The 15246-nt window shown below is 38.7% G+C and overlaps 1 protein-coding gene and 1 pseudogene across 2 annotated transcripts; one reads left to right on the top strand and one right to left on the bottom strand.

The window, feature by feature from the left end:
• Window positions 1-6980: 6980 nt before the first annotated feature.
• On the bottom strand, window positions 6981-9106 carry LOC117485918 (uncharacterized HIT-like protein Synpcc7942_1390). 2 transcript variants are annotated; one of them, XM_034134624.1, is made up of 5 exons: window positions 8578-9106; window positions 8345-8482; window positions 8109-8213; window positions 7336-7408; window positions 6981-7253 (listed from the first exon to the last, which is right to left on the bottom strand). In XM_034134624.1, the coding sequence occupies exons 1-5, from the start codon at window positions 8800-8802 to the stop codon at window positions 7162-7164; spliced, it is 633 nt and encodes a 210-aa protein (XP_033990515.1). In that variant the 5' UTR covers window positions 8803-9106; the 3' UTR covers window positions 6981-7161. The 2 variants fall into 2 exon arrangements, with proteins under 2 accessions (XP_033990515.1, XP_033990516.1); XM_034134625.1 differs by having other exon boundaries at window positions 8716-8960.
• Window positions 9107-9489: 383 nt separating this feature from the next.
• Window positions 9490-14298, top strand: LOC117485919 (annotated as a pseudogene).
• The last annotated feature ends 948 nt before the right edge of the window (window positions 14299-15246 follow it).

Genomic DNA, 15246 nt, shown 5'->3' with positions numbered 1-15246 from the left:
ATAATAATATGATTATAATCGTCATCATATAATGTTTTTATTTTATTTGTATGGCAATAAAGCTGATAAGACACAGACTTTATACATGCATGTCTACCCTCAGCTACACCACTTTAAAGCACGATAAACATAATGTGTTTATCCCTTTCAGATGTCTATGGAGCTAATTTCCTGCCACTCCACAAACAAACTAAACAGGTTTTACAAATGCCTCATGACAGCCGCGGCGCTAGTGATGGGAATTATGGCTCTTTGAAGGGAGCCGGATCTTATGGCTCCGTTCCTTTCAAAGAGCCGTTCAAAAGAGCCGTTCAAAAGAGCCGTTTTTTTAAAAAGGGGGCGGGGTTACTAGGTTTATCTGCGAAATAATCACCAGGATAATGATTGACTGCATTGCCAGACCTAATGTCAATAATCTGCATTGTAAACATGACACAAGGTGGCGCCATATCCATGTCATTCATGTCAGTGAATGTACTTTGAATTTACCCTCTGCATGTGTTAAGTAAATAAAGTTGCCTTGCCTTGAATGAAATTCACGCAACTCTTAATATTAGTAGTGTGTTTTTAAGTGGCGATGGAGATTATTTGTTGACCCTGCTTTAAAGGATATTTTGCCTTTACAAATGGTGCGCTTTATCACTGCCTGGGTTTTGGTTGAAGTGCATCCAAATGCTGCTGCGTTTTCGCGTTTGGCTCATTTTACATCCGAAAAACACGTCGTCTATCTGTCCAGTACCACTTGTTATGACTTCTCTCTCTCGCGTATTCCGTTAAGACCCACCCCACCTAACTCCTCGCTGAAACCTACAAATCAGAGTAGGGGCGGGTCTTCACAGAATACGTTTGGGGAACAAAATCAAGCTTTTTAAAAGGCGAGTGAATTTTGGCAGGCAGTGAGTGCGGACCAACTTTGATTGAACGATAAGAAGAACGGCTCTCACCAAGTACGACTCGGTTCCCCTCGTTCGTACCAAAGAGCCGTTCAAAAGAATCGGCTCGTTCGCGACCGACACATCACTACGCGGCGCCAGGATTTCAATTGTGGGTTGAAAATGTTTTCTCGCGATTTTTGTTAATAATCTAATAAAAAATAGGCTATGCCTAGAATGACATTCGTGTTTACTGAGAACATAGTCGATGTGTTTCCAGTCTCTGTAACCATGGCGACTGAATGTATCTTCTCCGCCGGCCCCGCCTCTATAATGCCGGCACATTTTACAAAACACACTGTCCTTGCTAATGCTATACACCAAGAATGTGTACTTGTCATACCAGTGGGCAGCGAAGCTCCTTTTCTTTTGTCCGAAAAGTGTCTGACTTTTTTTGTAAAGCACTTTGAATTGCCTTGTGTTGAAAGGTGCTATATAAATAAACTTGCCTTGCCTTGCCTTGCCTTGAGGGTACTTTATGAGCTTTGGCTTTCAACTAAAGACACAGCCACGCAAAAACTGCGGTATTTGTACAGCTCCGGGTACTGCAATTTGTGAAGTGATTTCCTCTGTGGTGAAACGATCAACACTGCACCACGGAGGAAAGCGGCAGAAAGTCGCCTGCGGGGCTGCGTTGCGTGCATGGCTTCCTTCTGCAGGTAATGGGGAGACGCGCCCTGGTGGCGGTCTCGTTCAGGATCCGAAAATAAAATTTAAATATTTTGCACACTTATTCCACTTATTCCTAGTGTGCCACTGGTTACGGTGCCGCGTGCCAATGGTGGCACGCGTGCCAGGGGTTGCCGACCCCTGCTATATGCATATAGGCCCATACTTTCTTATCTGCTTTCGAATTTTTGTACTTAATGATATATTTTCCTCAAAACTTTAGGATGATAGGGGTATGATTAGTTTGCTCCCTTTGCTAAACCTTATTTTGTTCTTCTGCAAATAGTGAAAAAAACAGAACTTCAGTCTGGTTCTAAAAATATTTGACATTTTCTTAAAGGTCACACATTTAAAGATCTGACTGCATTTCTGGCAGAGGTGGGAGGCGTACTCAGATGCTTAAATAAATATATAAATATACCAGAGTGTAGAAATACTCTGTTATAAGTAAAAGTCCTGCATTCAAAATGTTACTGTTAAGTAAAAGTACAAAAGTATTATGATCAAAATAAACGTTTAGTTACTTTAGTAGGCTACTTAATATGCAAATTGGTCAATTTCATATATAAATAAATATGACATGTTTTGATTATAATAATTGATGCATTAAAGTATTATCAACGCTGGTAAAGGTGCAGCTAGTTTTAATTACTTTGTATGCTGCAGGGTAGCTTGTTAATTAAATTGAGCAGAAGTATCATTAAATGGAAATTCTCAAGTAAAGTACAAGTCTCTCAAAATTGTACTTAAATACAGTACTTGGGTAAATGTACTTAGTTACTTCCCACCTTTTTTTGGATACACTAAAACTTAACTTAATCTTATCAAGTTATCGTCTTATTTTGTATTGATCCCTTTTCTTTAGTTATATTATCCACAAGTACATGTTGCTATTCCCCTTTAGATTCTAGATACCTAAAATGTTATGACTGTTTGAGAGCCTATCAGATTCACAAACTGCAAAAAACTATTTTTGCTCCATCCTACCCTGAAGCTAGAAATGAGGGTCATTCATAAGTCAACCTTATGTTCAGGTGTTATCTGAGGCTACACCACACCTCTTAGCTTAAGAGTTATACTGCCTTTTCAGATCTCATCAGTCGCTTTTAAAGATAATCAGAATTTCACAATAAAAGACAGCACTATTAGTGATGCAGTATATAGTACAAATGCATCAGATTAGTTAGACTCTCACCTAGTGAAAGTCCTTCAGTGGCTTCCTCCAGCTCGGACGTTGAGCTGAGCTCGGATGTGATGGCTTTTCCGTTCAGAGTGGAGTTAATCTTTAAGTCTGTGTCTGACATAGCCTTCTGAGTAAAGCTGCTGTAGATGAAACATAGTTTAAAATCAAATGGCCCTATAAAATCTACATGAAAGATTTATTTTCTTTGTTGCTGTATCTCCGACATCTCTGGTTAATACAATTTGAGGTGAAAAATAGTATGTAATGACATGTAAATATTGTAGAAAATACATGATCATGGTGAAATAATGCCATCTAGTGTTTAAACCTATCAACTACTGTGTAAGATCTCAAGTTGTTCCTTTTAATAACTTAACTTTGTAAAGAATTCAATCAATTCAAACACTCTTTCCAAGTAAAAGTCATACATTAAAGATTTCCCTTAATTTAAAGTACAGCAAGTATTAACAGCAAATGTACACAGAATGGTTCCTTTCAGAGAGTTTGGTTATTACATATACCGTATTATTGTAATAATGTATATCACATATCAATACTGATGCTTTACCACATAGGCAGCATAGGCAGCATGTAAATATGTAATAGCTGGAACACGTTTAAATTACCTTACATACTGTTAAGATTATTTATTCTACACAAAAAAAAGTTAAATCTAAGCAGAATACCATTTTATAAATTGATCATTATGTTGAAATCTGTAAAATAACTTTGTGTGAAGTGAAGTAAAAAGTACAATAATCCAGAAATCTAGCAGAGTTGAAGTAGAAAGTAGCATACAATTGAATTACCTAACTCAATGATGTGATTAATAACAGCACTTAAGTAAATGTGCTCAGTTACTTTTCATCACTGCAAATTAGCGACACATTCTCTAATTATATATGGCATAAAAATCATTTTGGATTAAGATCTGTCAACCCAGCAGATTCTCTCTCTGGCCTCTAGTTTTGGAGATAACTTTGGTCAAAAATGTCTTTGGACCAAAGTTCAAAACTACAGTGTGGCAATATGAAATGGCAACGGCAAAGTCTAATATTCTGCAAATATCAATTCAAATTCCCTGCAAAGTAGATTTCAGTTCCATTAACAACTTGGATTTGTACATTACCCAGAAAGCAGATGTAACCATTGAAGAACACTGAGTGTTATATTGAATCTTTTGGTAAAAATGTGTAGAAGAAGTCCTATAATCACATAGGAAAATGTAGTTACCGAGGTACAGTATAGTGACTGTAAGCCTTGGATAAAACAATTAATGCTTGTAGCTGCTTGTCTAGCTTTTATAGAGCACATTTTATTGGGAGAGTGATTTATAGTAAAGAAACATTTTGTTGACCAAACAATTAAAAGCTTGGCAGCCTGCCCACATCAAATGGGGGATATTCCCTATGTTAGTCATGTGTTTGTCACAAACATGACTGGAGAATATGCTTCCCTCAACATGTCAACAATTACAAGTGCGTGCATATTTCTCAGCCTTAAAATCATAAATGTAATTAATATATATGTGTTTATTGTGTTCTGCAATTAAACTGATGTCAGCTTAAGCAAAAAAAGAGGTGTACCATGTCAGTAAAATAATGTTTTTTGTGCATCATCCTCATACAGGAAAGCTAGTCCCCATAGCAACTTATTACAACAAAACACACCTGACATAAGACTTTTCAGACTCTAAAAATAAAAAAAGCAATATGCTTAAAGGTTCCCTACCTTCTCCTGGCAGAGAGCTGATTGACAGTAGCTGTCAAGTGCAGAACAGACTGAAATCAACCTTTGCCCGGCGCAGGCGTCGACTGTTGCCCCCTGGAGAGAATATCAGCCTATAGTGGACTTGCATGAATGCATACCAACTTCCCCTGCACTAATGCCTCGTCCAGAGCTTTGCACACTTTCGCAATCCTCTGAACATCTGCCGCTGAAGCTGGGTCCACCGGTTAAAGATCCACCAATATGCTTTATCATAGGTTATGGCTCAAGGTGAAGACGACCCGTCACCTCAGACACAAACAGTCTACAGCTGGTAGAAACCTGCTCTGTTTGTAATGATTATACCAGCAAACTGTTGGTGTTGGTGACGGTTCAAAACAATTGACAGTTTAGAGCAGATTTTATTGAAACCTTTATCATCCCAAATCGATTTATGAAGACAAGTCATTATCAGATATGCATGACCAGGCCTGTCAGAGAAATAATGATACAACTAGATGAGTTCTCTCCGTTTATGACAAGACTTTAGACTTTGGACCATCAAAAAGTTACTCAACAGCTGAACCAAACATGTGCAACTTTTCTTACAAATCAAGAGAGAACTGTCAAGATGACACACTAAAATGCACAACATATTCAAAAAATGTGCTGATATCCTGACTTGACTTTCTTAAAATCTCCTTTTATTCTTCCACTTTTCTAACTCCATCTAATTATTTGGGATTTTTATAAAGAACATAAGAGAAATGATTCCTACTGGATGAAAGCGGTTTAAAATGTCCAAAGATCTATTCTGGTCACGTTTCACTACAGCCCTGATTTCATCTCCTCTGGCTGAGCTTCATATCTGTCTGTCTGATAACCGCGTTCAAGGATATTTCATAAGTAAATATAGAGGAAAGTTCAACCGTCCATTTCCCAAATGATCTGTAGTTACCTTGCTCACAGGCACCGGGGTCAGTGAATCATCCCACTCAGTCACACCATATGTGTCCCTGCTCCGACCCTCACTGCTCATATCTCGGCACATGCCATCTGTGAAGGGTGTGAATGGTAACTGAGGGCATAAATCAGCAGAAAAGTAGACTGCACACAAAGAAAACAGGGTTCTCCGTGTCAAAAGGTTGTCCAGTGAGAACAAGATATTAGAATACATAATCTATCACTGATGCTTTAATGCATTTCAATGTTCCAGCTGATGTGGAGCACATTTGAATCACTTTGCATTATGTTGGAAAGTTTAACCTACAGCACAGTATCATATTTTATAAAGTGATTTCATAATCTGTTTGTAAAATCTTTATCTGTTTTCTATTTTTGTGAGTTATCGTACTTTGAGTCAATGCACATTCCAATACTGCAATAAAGCAACACATGTACTGATATGTCATTTTAAATTTGTAATTCAAATTGATAAGATTAAGATCTGTCGTCCCAGCGGACTCTCTCTGGCCTCTAGTTTTCAAGATAACTTTGGTCAAAATTTCTCTGCAAATCCAAAGTTCACACCACTTGCAAAACGACTGTGTGGCAATATGAAGTGGAAATGACAAAGTATTGTATTTTCCTAGTAAACCTCACAAAGTGCCCAGTGTAAAGTAGAATTCAGTAGGTTACTCACTTTCCGCCAGTGCAAACAAGCAAAACACATAACGGTTAATATGTCTGAAGCTTTTATTGTGACAAATCGCACCCTAAACGCAAGATTTACAGGGAAATTAAGCTCAGCGCAAGTTCAACCAGGAAGACCGTCTCTACTCATTCATGTATTTCTATTCCCATGTTATTACTCTCTCTCCTCTCAATAAGTGACCGGGGGCGTCACTCTTCAGCTTAACCAATCACTTCGCTCTATTCCCAAGAGCCTATCATAGCGCTCTGTCAAACCTTTTAAATCTGCTCTCCCCTCTGACAGCTCTCATTCCAGGTGAATCGGCGCAACCCTCCTCCACCCCCTTTTCACCTCCTGTCCCTCTGAATCCAGGGTCAAGCTAAACCACTCCTCTTCAGACCGACCCAACTATCCATTCACCACCACCAGTGTCTAGACCCCAGGGGGGTTTCATCGGATCGGTTCTACCCTCCCGAATGATACTTCCTGCACAACGGGGCCTAATCGCCAAAATTACCATTGCATTCATTTGTGCATCTGCGCAATAAATATGTATTATTACATCAAAACCGTCTCTCCTGATTGAACTAATGTAAATGCCATTCTACAGCCATTCACTTGGGCAATCAATATCCAATTCATAATGATGAGTTAAAGCAAAATGATGTCTATGGCCACTTTAATGAATGTTGTCTGACCAGAAACAGGGATAAATCTAGCAAGAAGTGAAATGTGTTTCACTGATAAAAAAGACCTGATAATATTGCTGTTAAGATTACACCTGTAACTGGTAGTAGTAGTATAATCTGCTGACAATTTGTTGTTTTTCCACCGACTGTCAGATAAAATAACCAAATTGACCTTTTGCCATTCCATATTAGAAGGAATGTCTTTATTTGCAGCCATATTAAACATCATGTATTCACTTTTGAATTAGTCCATTAAACAATTATTTGTGGTGAATTTACTTTTTGTACAGAAGGATGGGAAGAGAATATGACCTACACCCATCATATATCAAGTCATACATGTCGCCATTATCCTGGTGGCCACGCCAACTGTCTTCCTCCCAGGACGTGGAGGTGAAGGTGGTAAACTGACTGAGCACCGTGCTTTCCATCGTTGATCACTGTATGGCAGAAAGATACCCAGAATTTAGTTTGTACTTCACTAAGCAGCCTGTATATATTATAGGTGTAGCTGTCACCTACCAACTCTGTAGCCTTCAGTTAGAGATTCTTGCTTCGCCACTGTTTTGGCAACAATCAACAAATGTCCTAAGAGCTGAAATTTAATTTGAGTTAGAGACATGGTTTTCATAGGGGTGCATAATATAAAATAAAATGTATGTTTTAAAGATTAAACATTTTGGGTGTTGTTACTAAAGGACCCTTTGGAGCAAAATGTATTACATTCTTGCTCTTTGCATTTGAATGTGTAACATGTCAGATTTACCTGTATTTAAATGTACTAAATCAATTAAATTGTCTTGCTACACTTTCATATTAGGTTTTTGACTATGGTAATGCATTTAACTGACTGTTAATAACTAATAATACAGGAGACATATAAGGCATGTTGGATTTATGTTACAAAATGTGTGTGAGCTCTAAGTAGAAGTATGTTTACATACCTGTCACATGTTTTTCAATAACTTCTGGTCTGGAACTATTCTTAATTGTTTGGGGTAAGATAAAGTTGTAAGAATTTAAACCAAACTCAGAGAAGGCCTTATTGGCCAACATTAATGTCCATCTTCACTAACTCTCTTGTGTCTGATGCGTGGGAAAATCCCTGCAGTAAGGCTCCTAAATCTGTACCTTAAAAAAAAAGGCAGTAGTATAAATGAAAATACATACAAATAATGTATGAATGAAAATATGCCATCCATATATTGTGAATGTGGATGTAGTTGTATTCCAAATCTCACTCACAACCCCTAAACAGGAGTGGCAGGTTGAGCACATTGATGGAATAACATTACCTCAGCATCATCATCTTTGGCCTCACTTATTCTGGGAATAGGGACCCTTGGAATAACAAGGAAGTGAACAGGTGCCTGTGGGCTGATATCCCTGAATGCCAAACACTGATAAAGACACAAAAACAACATTAATTAAGTGTTTAGTTGCACAACTTCTTAACATCAACAAGCTGCTGATTGATCTGTGGTTTCCACGTGGAACAGGCCAACATGATAACATGTTTTGTTTTGTTTACCTTCTCATCTTCATAAATTATATCTGCAGGGATGCTTTTGTCGATCACTTTAGAGAAGATGGTTGGAGCTGGGGAGCCATACTTGTTGCTGGCCTCCTTTGCCAGCCTCACCTCGTCACTCTTTGTGCACAGTGGTCTCTGGAGGTCAGAAAGACACATCACACACCTGTGATCTGAAAAACGGATGCTAGCATACAAACAACACAACTTCTGGGGGGCACAGTTCACCAAACCTCTTGGTGGTGGGGCACTGCAGAATCCCCACAGCCACCACCAGGGCTGGTAGGACAATCGTTTTCAAAATGCTCAGCTGCACACGAGGAAAATAAAATGTTTATGAGAATGAGATGGATTCTTTTCAGACCAGCTACCTCGGCTCGACAAACACGGTGCAAGCGGTGGAGTTGGACCGTTCTCGTCCCGTGTAACTGCGTCCGCAAAATCTGACGAAAATACATGTTTAGCTAACCAGCTAATGTATTGTTTCGGAAGTATGTTCCAAGCTTTATCTCGTGTCTTTTTTAACACAACACTGCACAGTTTTAAAAATCTTGTTCACAGACTACAACTCTTTACTGTACATTGGTGTTGCCTTCATGTACCCTTGTAACGTGTGTTTACCCTTTCTGAATCACCTCTGGTATAGGACTTGTCTCGGTTGGAATTATAACATAATTTGCTGTATTTTCCCCTCATTAATTGTTAGATATGACTTAATTGCTAATTGTCTCCAAATATTGCACCTGGTACTGTATAGTTACGTTCTTTATTCTTCTTATTTCCATGATAATGGTGTGTTTATGTCAAAATTACGATATCTTTAAATGCGTCCAAAGGGGGCGTTTCCGTTGCTTCAAGGGTAGGTTCAAGAGCTCTGACGTTCTCTAATGTATAGTTTCAAACTTTAGACTTTAAACTTGAAATCACATAATATGGCCTCAAACTCAAATAAAGTAAAAATATGGAGCTTTATTGTATTAGTTAATATATAGGGTTGATGTTTAGACCATAGACTGTATATATCAAGGTTAGACATGAAACACTCTCCAGTATGGTAATCCCATGTTTATTACTTTTCGTGCCGCAACGGGCGCTGTTGTGGGAGAAACTTAGATCTTATGTCAACGAAAGAAGAAGTCAGATAAGAAACATGGCGGCCCGCACACGCCTGCCCTTGCTCTTCCCTAAAAACCTGCCTCCATTTAGGAACCAAAGGCTTGCACACACAGAGAGGCCTGCCCGAGAAATACACCCTGAGCCCGGAGAGGGAGACCGGGGGAGAGGAGGAGCAGCCGGCCGCTGCTCAGACCACAGTGCCGGGGGTTGGACATGATGGGTTCACGGACATCCGCTCCTTGGTCACTCGTGTGATTTTACTGGAGCACTGGCAATTGAGGAAACGCATACCTTTCCTGTACAGAAAGCAGGAGCAGACGGTTGGACCTTTTCTGAGAAACCTGGTGACTGAACTCGCATTCAGTCTGGCCAAATACAACCCACTAGTGATGGGAATTCCGGCTCTTCTTGGTGAGCCGGATCATTTGGCTCGGCTCACCAAGAAGAGCCGGCTCTTTCGGCTCCCAAACGGCTCTTCAGTTTACTACATATTATACCTTTTATAATTCAATCAAATGTAGCCCTGTTTTGACTCATGATTTATATGTGTACACATATCACTTAAATTATTCAATACATCCTTTGTACTGAAGTATTCAAAAGTAAAAATTACATGTTTAATATCAATTATTTGCTGTGGCCAGTTTTCATTGCATTTACAGACCCTTGTATCTCTCTGATACCACCCAATGAATGCACTGACTTGCTTGAACCACGCTACACAAAGCAGATAGCAACACCTATAAAAAACCCGAGGTGACAGGGCTTTCAGTGTTGCAGCTCCTAGACTGTGGAACAGCCTCCCAGTACATATCCGGACTGCTGAGTCTATTGAACTTTTTAAATCTCAGCTAAAAACTCACCTCTTTGCACTGGCTTTTAATACTAGTTGAACATTACATTTTTACATTTGTATGTGTTTTTTTTAAATATTTTTCTAGTTATTGTGCTTTTTATCATGTTTTTAATTATTGTTTTATTATTGTACTCCCATTGTGTTATTTAATATGTATTGCCTGTACAGCACTTTGGTCAACTGAAGGTTGTTTTAAATGTGCTATATAAATAAATAAAGATTGAGATTGAGATAAAAACTTAAGCATAGACATTTAAATAAAGGGGCTACTGTATCGACATTTTAAAATTATATTTAAAGAAAAGGCCCTGACTAAACAGCAGGGCTCTATTTCAGTATTAACTATAGAAAAAAAGACAGCAACAGCTGACATCAAATCTTTGCTGAGCCCAAGGATAATCATAAATAAATGACATAGTGAAAATAAATATATTGCAATGCTCAGTACAGCAGCATCCAACAGTCTCTAATCCTTGGATATTACATGTCACTGCATGCATGCACGGAGCAGCTGTAGCGCGGAGATCATCATATCATTCTGTCTTGTATTACTTAACAACAAAATAACAAAAAAAAACGGCTCGTTCGCGGGCGCGAGCCGGCTCCCGTCGTTCACTTAAAAGAGCCGGCTCTTTGAGCCGGCTCGTTCGCGACCGACACATCACTACAACCCACTGTTCCTCTCGTCCAGTCTGGGTACGGATCATTCTTGTGGCACCAGTCAAACTTTGGAGAGTTCCTCTGCTTTAGCATCCACTTTAAACTATATTTGTGGCAACACTGTGAATGTGGCTAGTTTCATATGTGGACCAGTAAACAAAGTTGTATTCTAATCTTTACTAAACAATTGTAGCAGGTTGTTATGAACACCTTCACCAATAATGTGACATGCTTGCTACTTTCTTAGTGAACATATTAACTCACTAAATTTAACTGGGAGCTGTAGTAATTAGTGTATCATGGGAAAATTGCATGGCATCAACCAGCAGTGCCAAACATTTTCAAGTGAAATCTTCTCAAACGCTCTCAGAAACTTTTTTATGCCCAGGTGGCTTGGAATATGTGTTCTAATTTGTACTTCACCTCACCAAAAGTGCTGCGTAATGCTTACAAATACATATACAGTACATCTTTAACAAGGTGTTATTTAATTTGTTTTAATACTATTGCCGATACAATATGTTACTTGACTTTGGAACTGATACAATATCTAAAGTTGAGCAGTAAAAATATGTTTTTTCATTCAACAAAAAAAAAACACAAACAGCTGAGAACTTACAAACACAAGTGAAATACATTCTGAGCTAATAGGGGAAAATGTATCATTTGAATATAAGAGAAAACGTATGAAGTTAACAATGATGTTGAACTGAACAGATATATAAATATTACAAAAGCCAAAAAGTTCAAATGAGGACAACACATAGATAGACCATAGATCCTACCTGGTATCTAGTTCTAGATCAAAATAGCAATATCATTGTGCATTCTTACCTTTTTTAATTTTCCACAGACACAGCGTTTTGAGTCATATTTTCTGTGTTTCTCCATCAGATATTGATCCCAATGTACATTTTTACTGGATAAGGGGACAGAGAATCATCCCAAAGGGACATCGAAGAGGTCGGCAAGAGCCAACCAGATTCCAGATCAATGACCGGCCAATTATTCAGATCATTATACACATCATTCTCACATTATGAAATGTATGTTATACAAAATCTGTCAATATTGAATTGTCATGAATCCTACCAAACTAGAGCAAGGTTTTCTACCAGTGTCGCATCATAATAACATATAAATAACAGCTTCCATTTTATTTGTAATTTTAATTTTAATTTCTCTTAGTTCATCTCGCTGGAGGACTCTTATGCTGCTGAAGTTCAAGAGGTCACTTTGTCTCCCAGCGTCATGCCTCTCTTCAGAAGGCAGTATGACAACAACATTTTTACAGGTAACACGAGAGCAGTCACATCCAACGTTTCTCACTTTTTCATGATGTGATTTCAGAGTAGCCAAAAGAACAAATAATGATTGTATGTTTGTTACATTTTGTAGTATAAGTAAAATTCTCATTATTCAGTGACTTCTGATGCCACTAGGGGGCCCAAACGTGCAGCTGTTCAGTCAACAAAAATGACAAAGTGTGGGTCATTTTTTCCAAAGAGATGGCTGTTTTTGGAGATGTCAAATTTGGAGGAAAAAAAAACGTAATCAGCTTATTCTACCCACTGACTAGCTGTAACCATCAAACATTTTCAGTTGTTCTTACAGTGGACGTAAACCTAGATCAACTAATTGTTGCATCTCTGACAAAAATAAATTCCAACAGTCTGTTTCATACAACAGCGGTCATTAAGTCGCAAATATGGATGGAGAATTACAAAACAATTATAAAATTATCCTGGAGAAAAATATAGAAGCCTATAATGTTTTTCCTTAACCCTTTCTCTGCAAGCTGTGTTCTGTTTACATTAAACTTGTCCTCTGGTTCTCATCAACAGGGGCGAAGCTACCGGACCCGGCCTGCTACGGTCACACTCAGTTCCACCTGGTGCCGGATCGCTACCACAGAGACAGGATGGCCCGGATGCAGCAGTCCGATCAGGTGGAGGTCTTCTTCCGAGCCAACGCACTCACCAGCCTCTTCGCCTGGACCGGAGCTCAGGCCATGTACCAGGGTGAGTAATAGGGGTGGTAGAAATAATCGATACAGCATAGCATTGCGATACTTTGCGTGGCAATATTGTATCGATACACAGACGCCAAGTATCGATATTTTATTATATAAGCTATTCATATTGCAAATCCAAATTAGCTTGGCAAAGCTACCATCAAATACTGAGCGAGCTAAGAATATAACTCAATCATCACCTACTTCATGTGCAAAGACCTCCGTCCGTACAGTGTTGTGGAAAACGAAGGCTTTTGTCACATGTTAAAGACACTGGAACCCAATATATCATGCTATCATATCAATATATATGCGCAATATATTGCAGTATATCGTTTCGCAAAATACTATCGTATCGTGAGGAGCCTGGTGATTCCCTAGTAAGTAACACAGGGACAGACATCAGATAACAATACCATTTATATTTTTAATGATTCTAGATTAGTTTATTCTTTTATTGTATATGAGTGCAGAATCCCAACTCTATTCTTCATGTATTTGAAATCCAATTTAACCTCATGGAGACTATAGTAAGTCTTTGGGACATGTGTTAGGAAAGAACATCTAGTAAATCCAAAGGTGTTTTTTCACATTTAGTATACCTTTATTTATTTTTTGGTAGTAACAACAATTTTTCTCAAATATCAGTCCATTGAGATGTAGCAGTGGTCGAATCACCCTGACACAGTTTGCATTAAAGTCTCTGTTAAGTGGATTATAATTTAATTGAAGAAATTATATGACACTTCCCCCTCACCTCTGTAGGTTTCTGGAACCACGAGGACGTCACCAGGCCTTTCGTGTCCCAGGCTGTGATCACAGACGGGAAGTTCTTCTCCTTCTTCTGCTACCAGCTCAACACAGTGGCCCTCTCTGTGGAGACGGACGCCAACAACCCCAGAAAGAACCTCCTGTGGGGCACCGAGAGCCTGCGGCTGTACGACAGCGTGCAGGACGGAGAGGTGGTGGGTCTGAACGACGACGTCCTCAAGCTTCTGGTTCAGTTCCTCATGAACAAGCAGTAGACGTTCTCCAGGTTTCTGTGTTGTAACATTTATTTTGGGAGATTGTATAAATGTGGAAGGTTTTGCAAGAAATCAGGAGGAAAACCCCAACATGGCGGAAATTAGGACGTTTGTCAGAGTGTATAAAATGAAACGTTCAAAAAAGCAGCTTTCTTTAACAGCCATCTGAGTATGAACAAAGTGATGAAAAACACTGTACACACATCAGAGTATTATAATGGTGCAGACTGTATTTATGAAAAAATAAAATAAAAAAAAACATGCTTTTCAAAATGACCCTTGTGTTTGTCAGGGCTTACAACAACATTTAACATGCACATCTATTCCCCTTCTCTGAAGTCTCAGTAAGCAGTGGTTAAGTTCAATAATGAAATCTTCTCTAACAGTTATTGTCGACTGTATGCTTTCCAAAGCAGATAGTGAGTCTGTGCATATCACCACCCTATCAGGTCTCTTCAACCTATTGTAGCCCAATAATTGCTGCAAGTATTTCTGCTGTATAAACTGATAAGTTATGTGACACTCGTTTTGAGATTGATATTTTGAATTCTGGTATATACACGCCTATCCCCACGCATTATTGCTTCTTAGATCCATCTGTATACATTTTGAGGTAATTGTAATACTTTTCGTTCAGGTACATACTCCCATACTTTTAATTCTCACTTCATTTATTTGCCACTCTTTTTTCCTTTCGATGATACTCACATCTATATTAGCTTCTGGGGAAAGCCATGGGGGAACACTGCTAAATGGGCTTGCTTTGGCAAACTTTATGGTCTCCACTCCATATGCCCTCGTTCTCTCCTTACTTGTCCAGCCAAACCCACGCCCCTGGAACTTTGTATATTCCCAGCAATCCTGTAGTATTCTGTTTGTGATATTTTCCTCTCCACTTCCTTGTAGCCTGACCCAGTAGGCCTATGACAGAGCAAGTTTCTCTCTTCATGCACAAATGTGTTTAATCGTTAATGTCAGATATTTACTAAGTAAATACATTTGTTCCTGCTCAAGATTAGATTCAACTTTATTGTTATTGCACAGATTACAGGTACTGAGACAACGAAATGCAGTTTAGCTTCTAACCAGGAGTGCAAAAAGCAGTAAAGTGAAAAGTAATGTACACAATCTACAGAATAAAATATAGAATGAATTGAATGATGAATACACAGTGAGGGATATGAATATGCTAAGATATATAAAGTATGAAAACGGTAAGCAGTGCAAGTAT

This window comes from Trematomus bernacchii, unplaced genomic scaffold, assembly GCF_902827165.1.
Source record: "Trematomus bernacchii unplaced genomic scaffold, fTreBer1.1, whole genome shotgun sequence".
NCBI classification, from domain to species: Eukaryota; Metazoa; Chordata; class Actinopteri; order Perciformes; family Nototheniidae; genus Trematomus; species Trematomus bernacchii.
The sequence above is the reverse complement of the archived record's forward strand: the minus strand, read 5'-3'. Positions and strand labels throughout refer to the sequence as shown.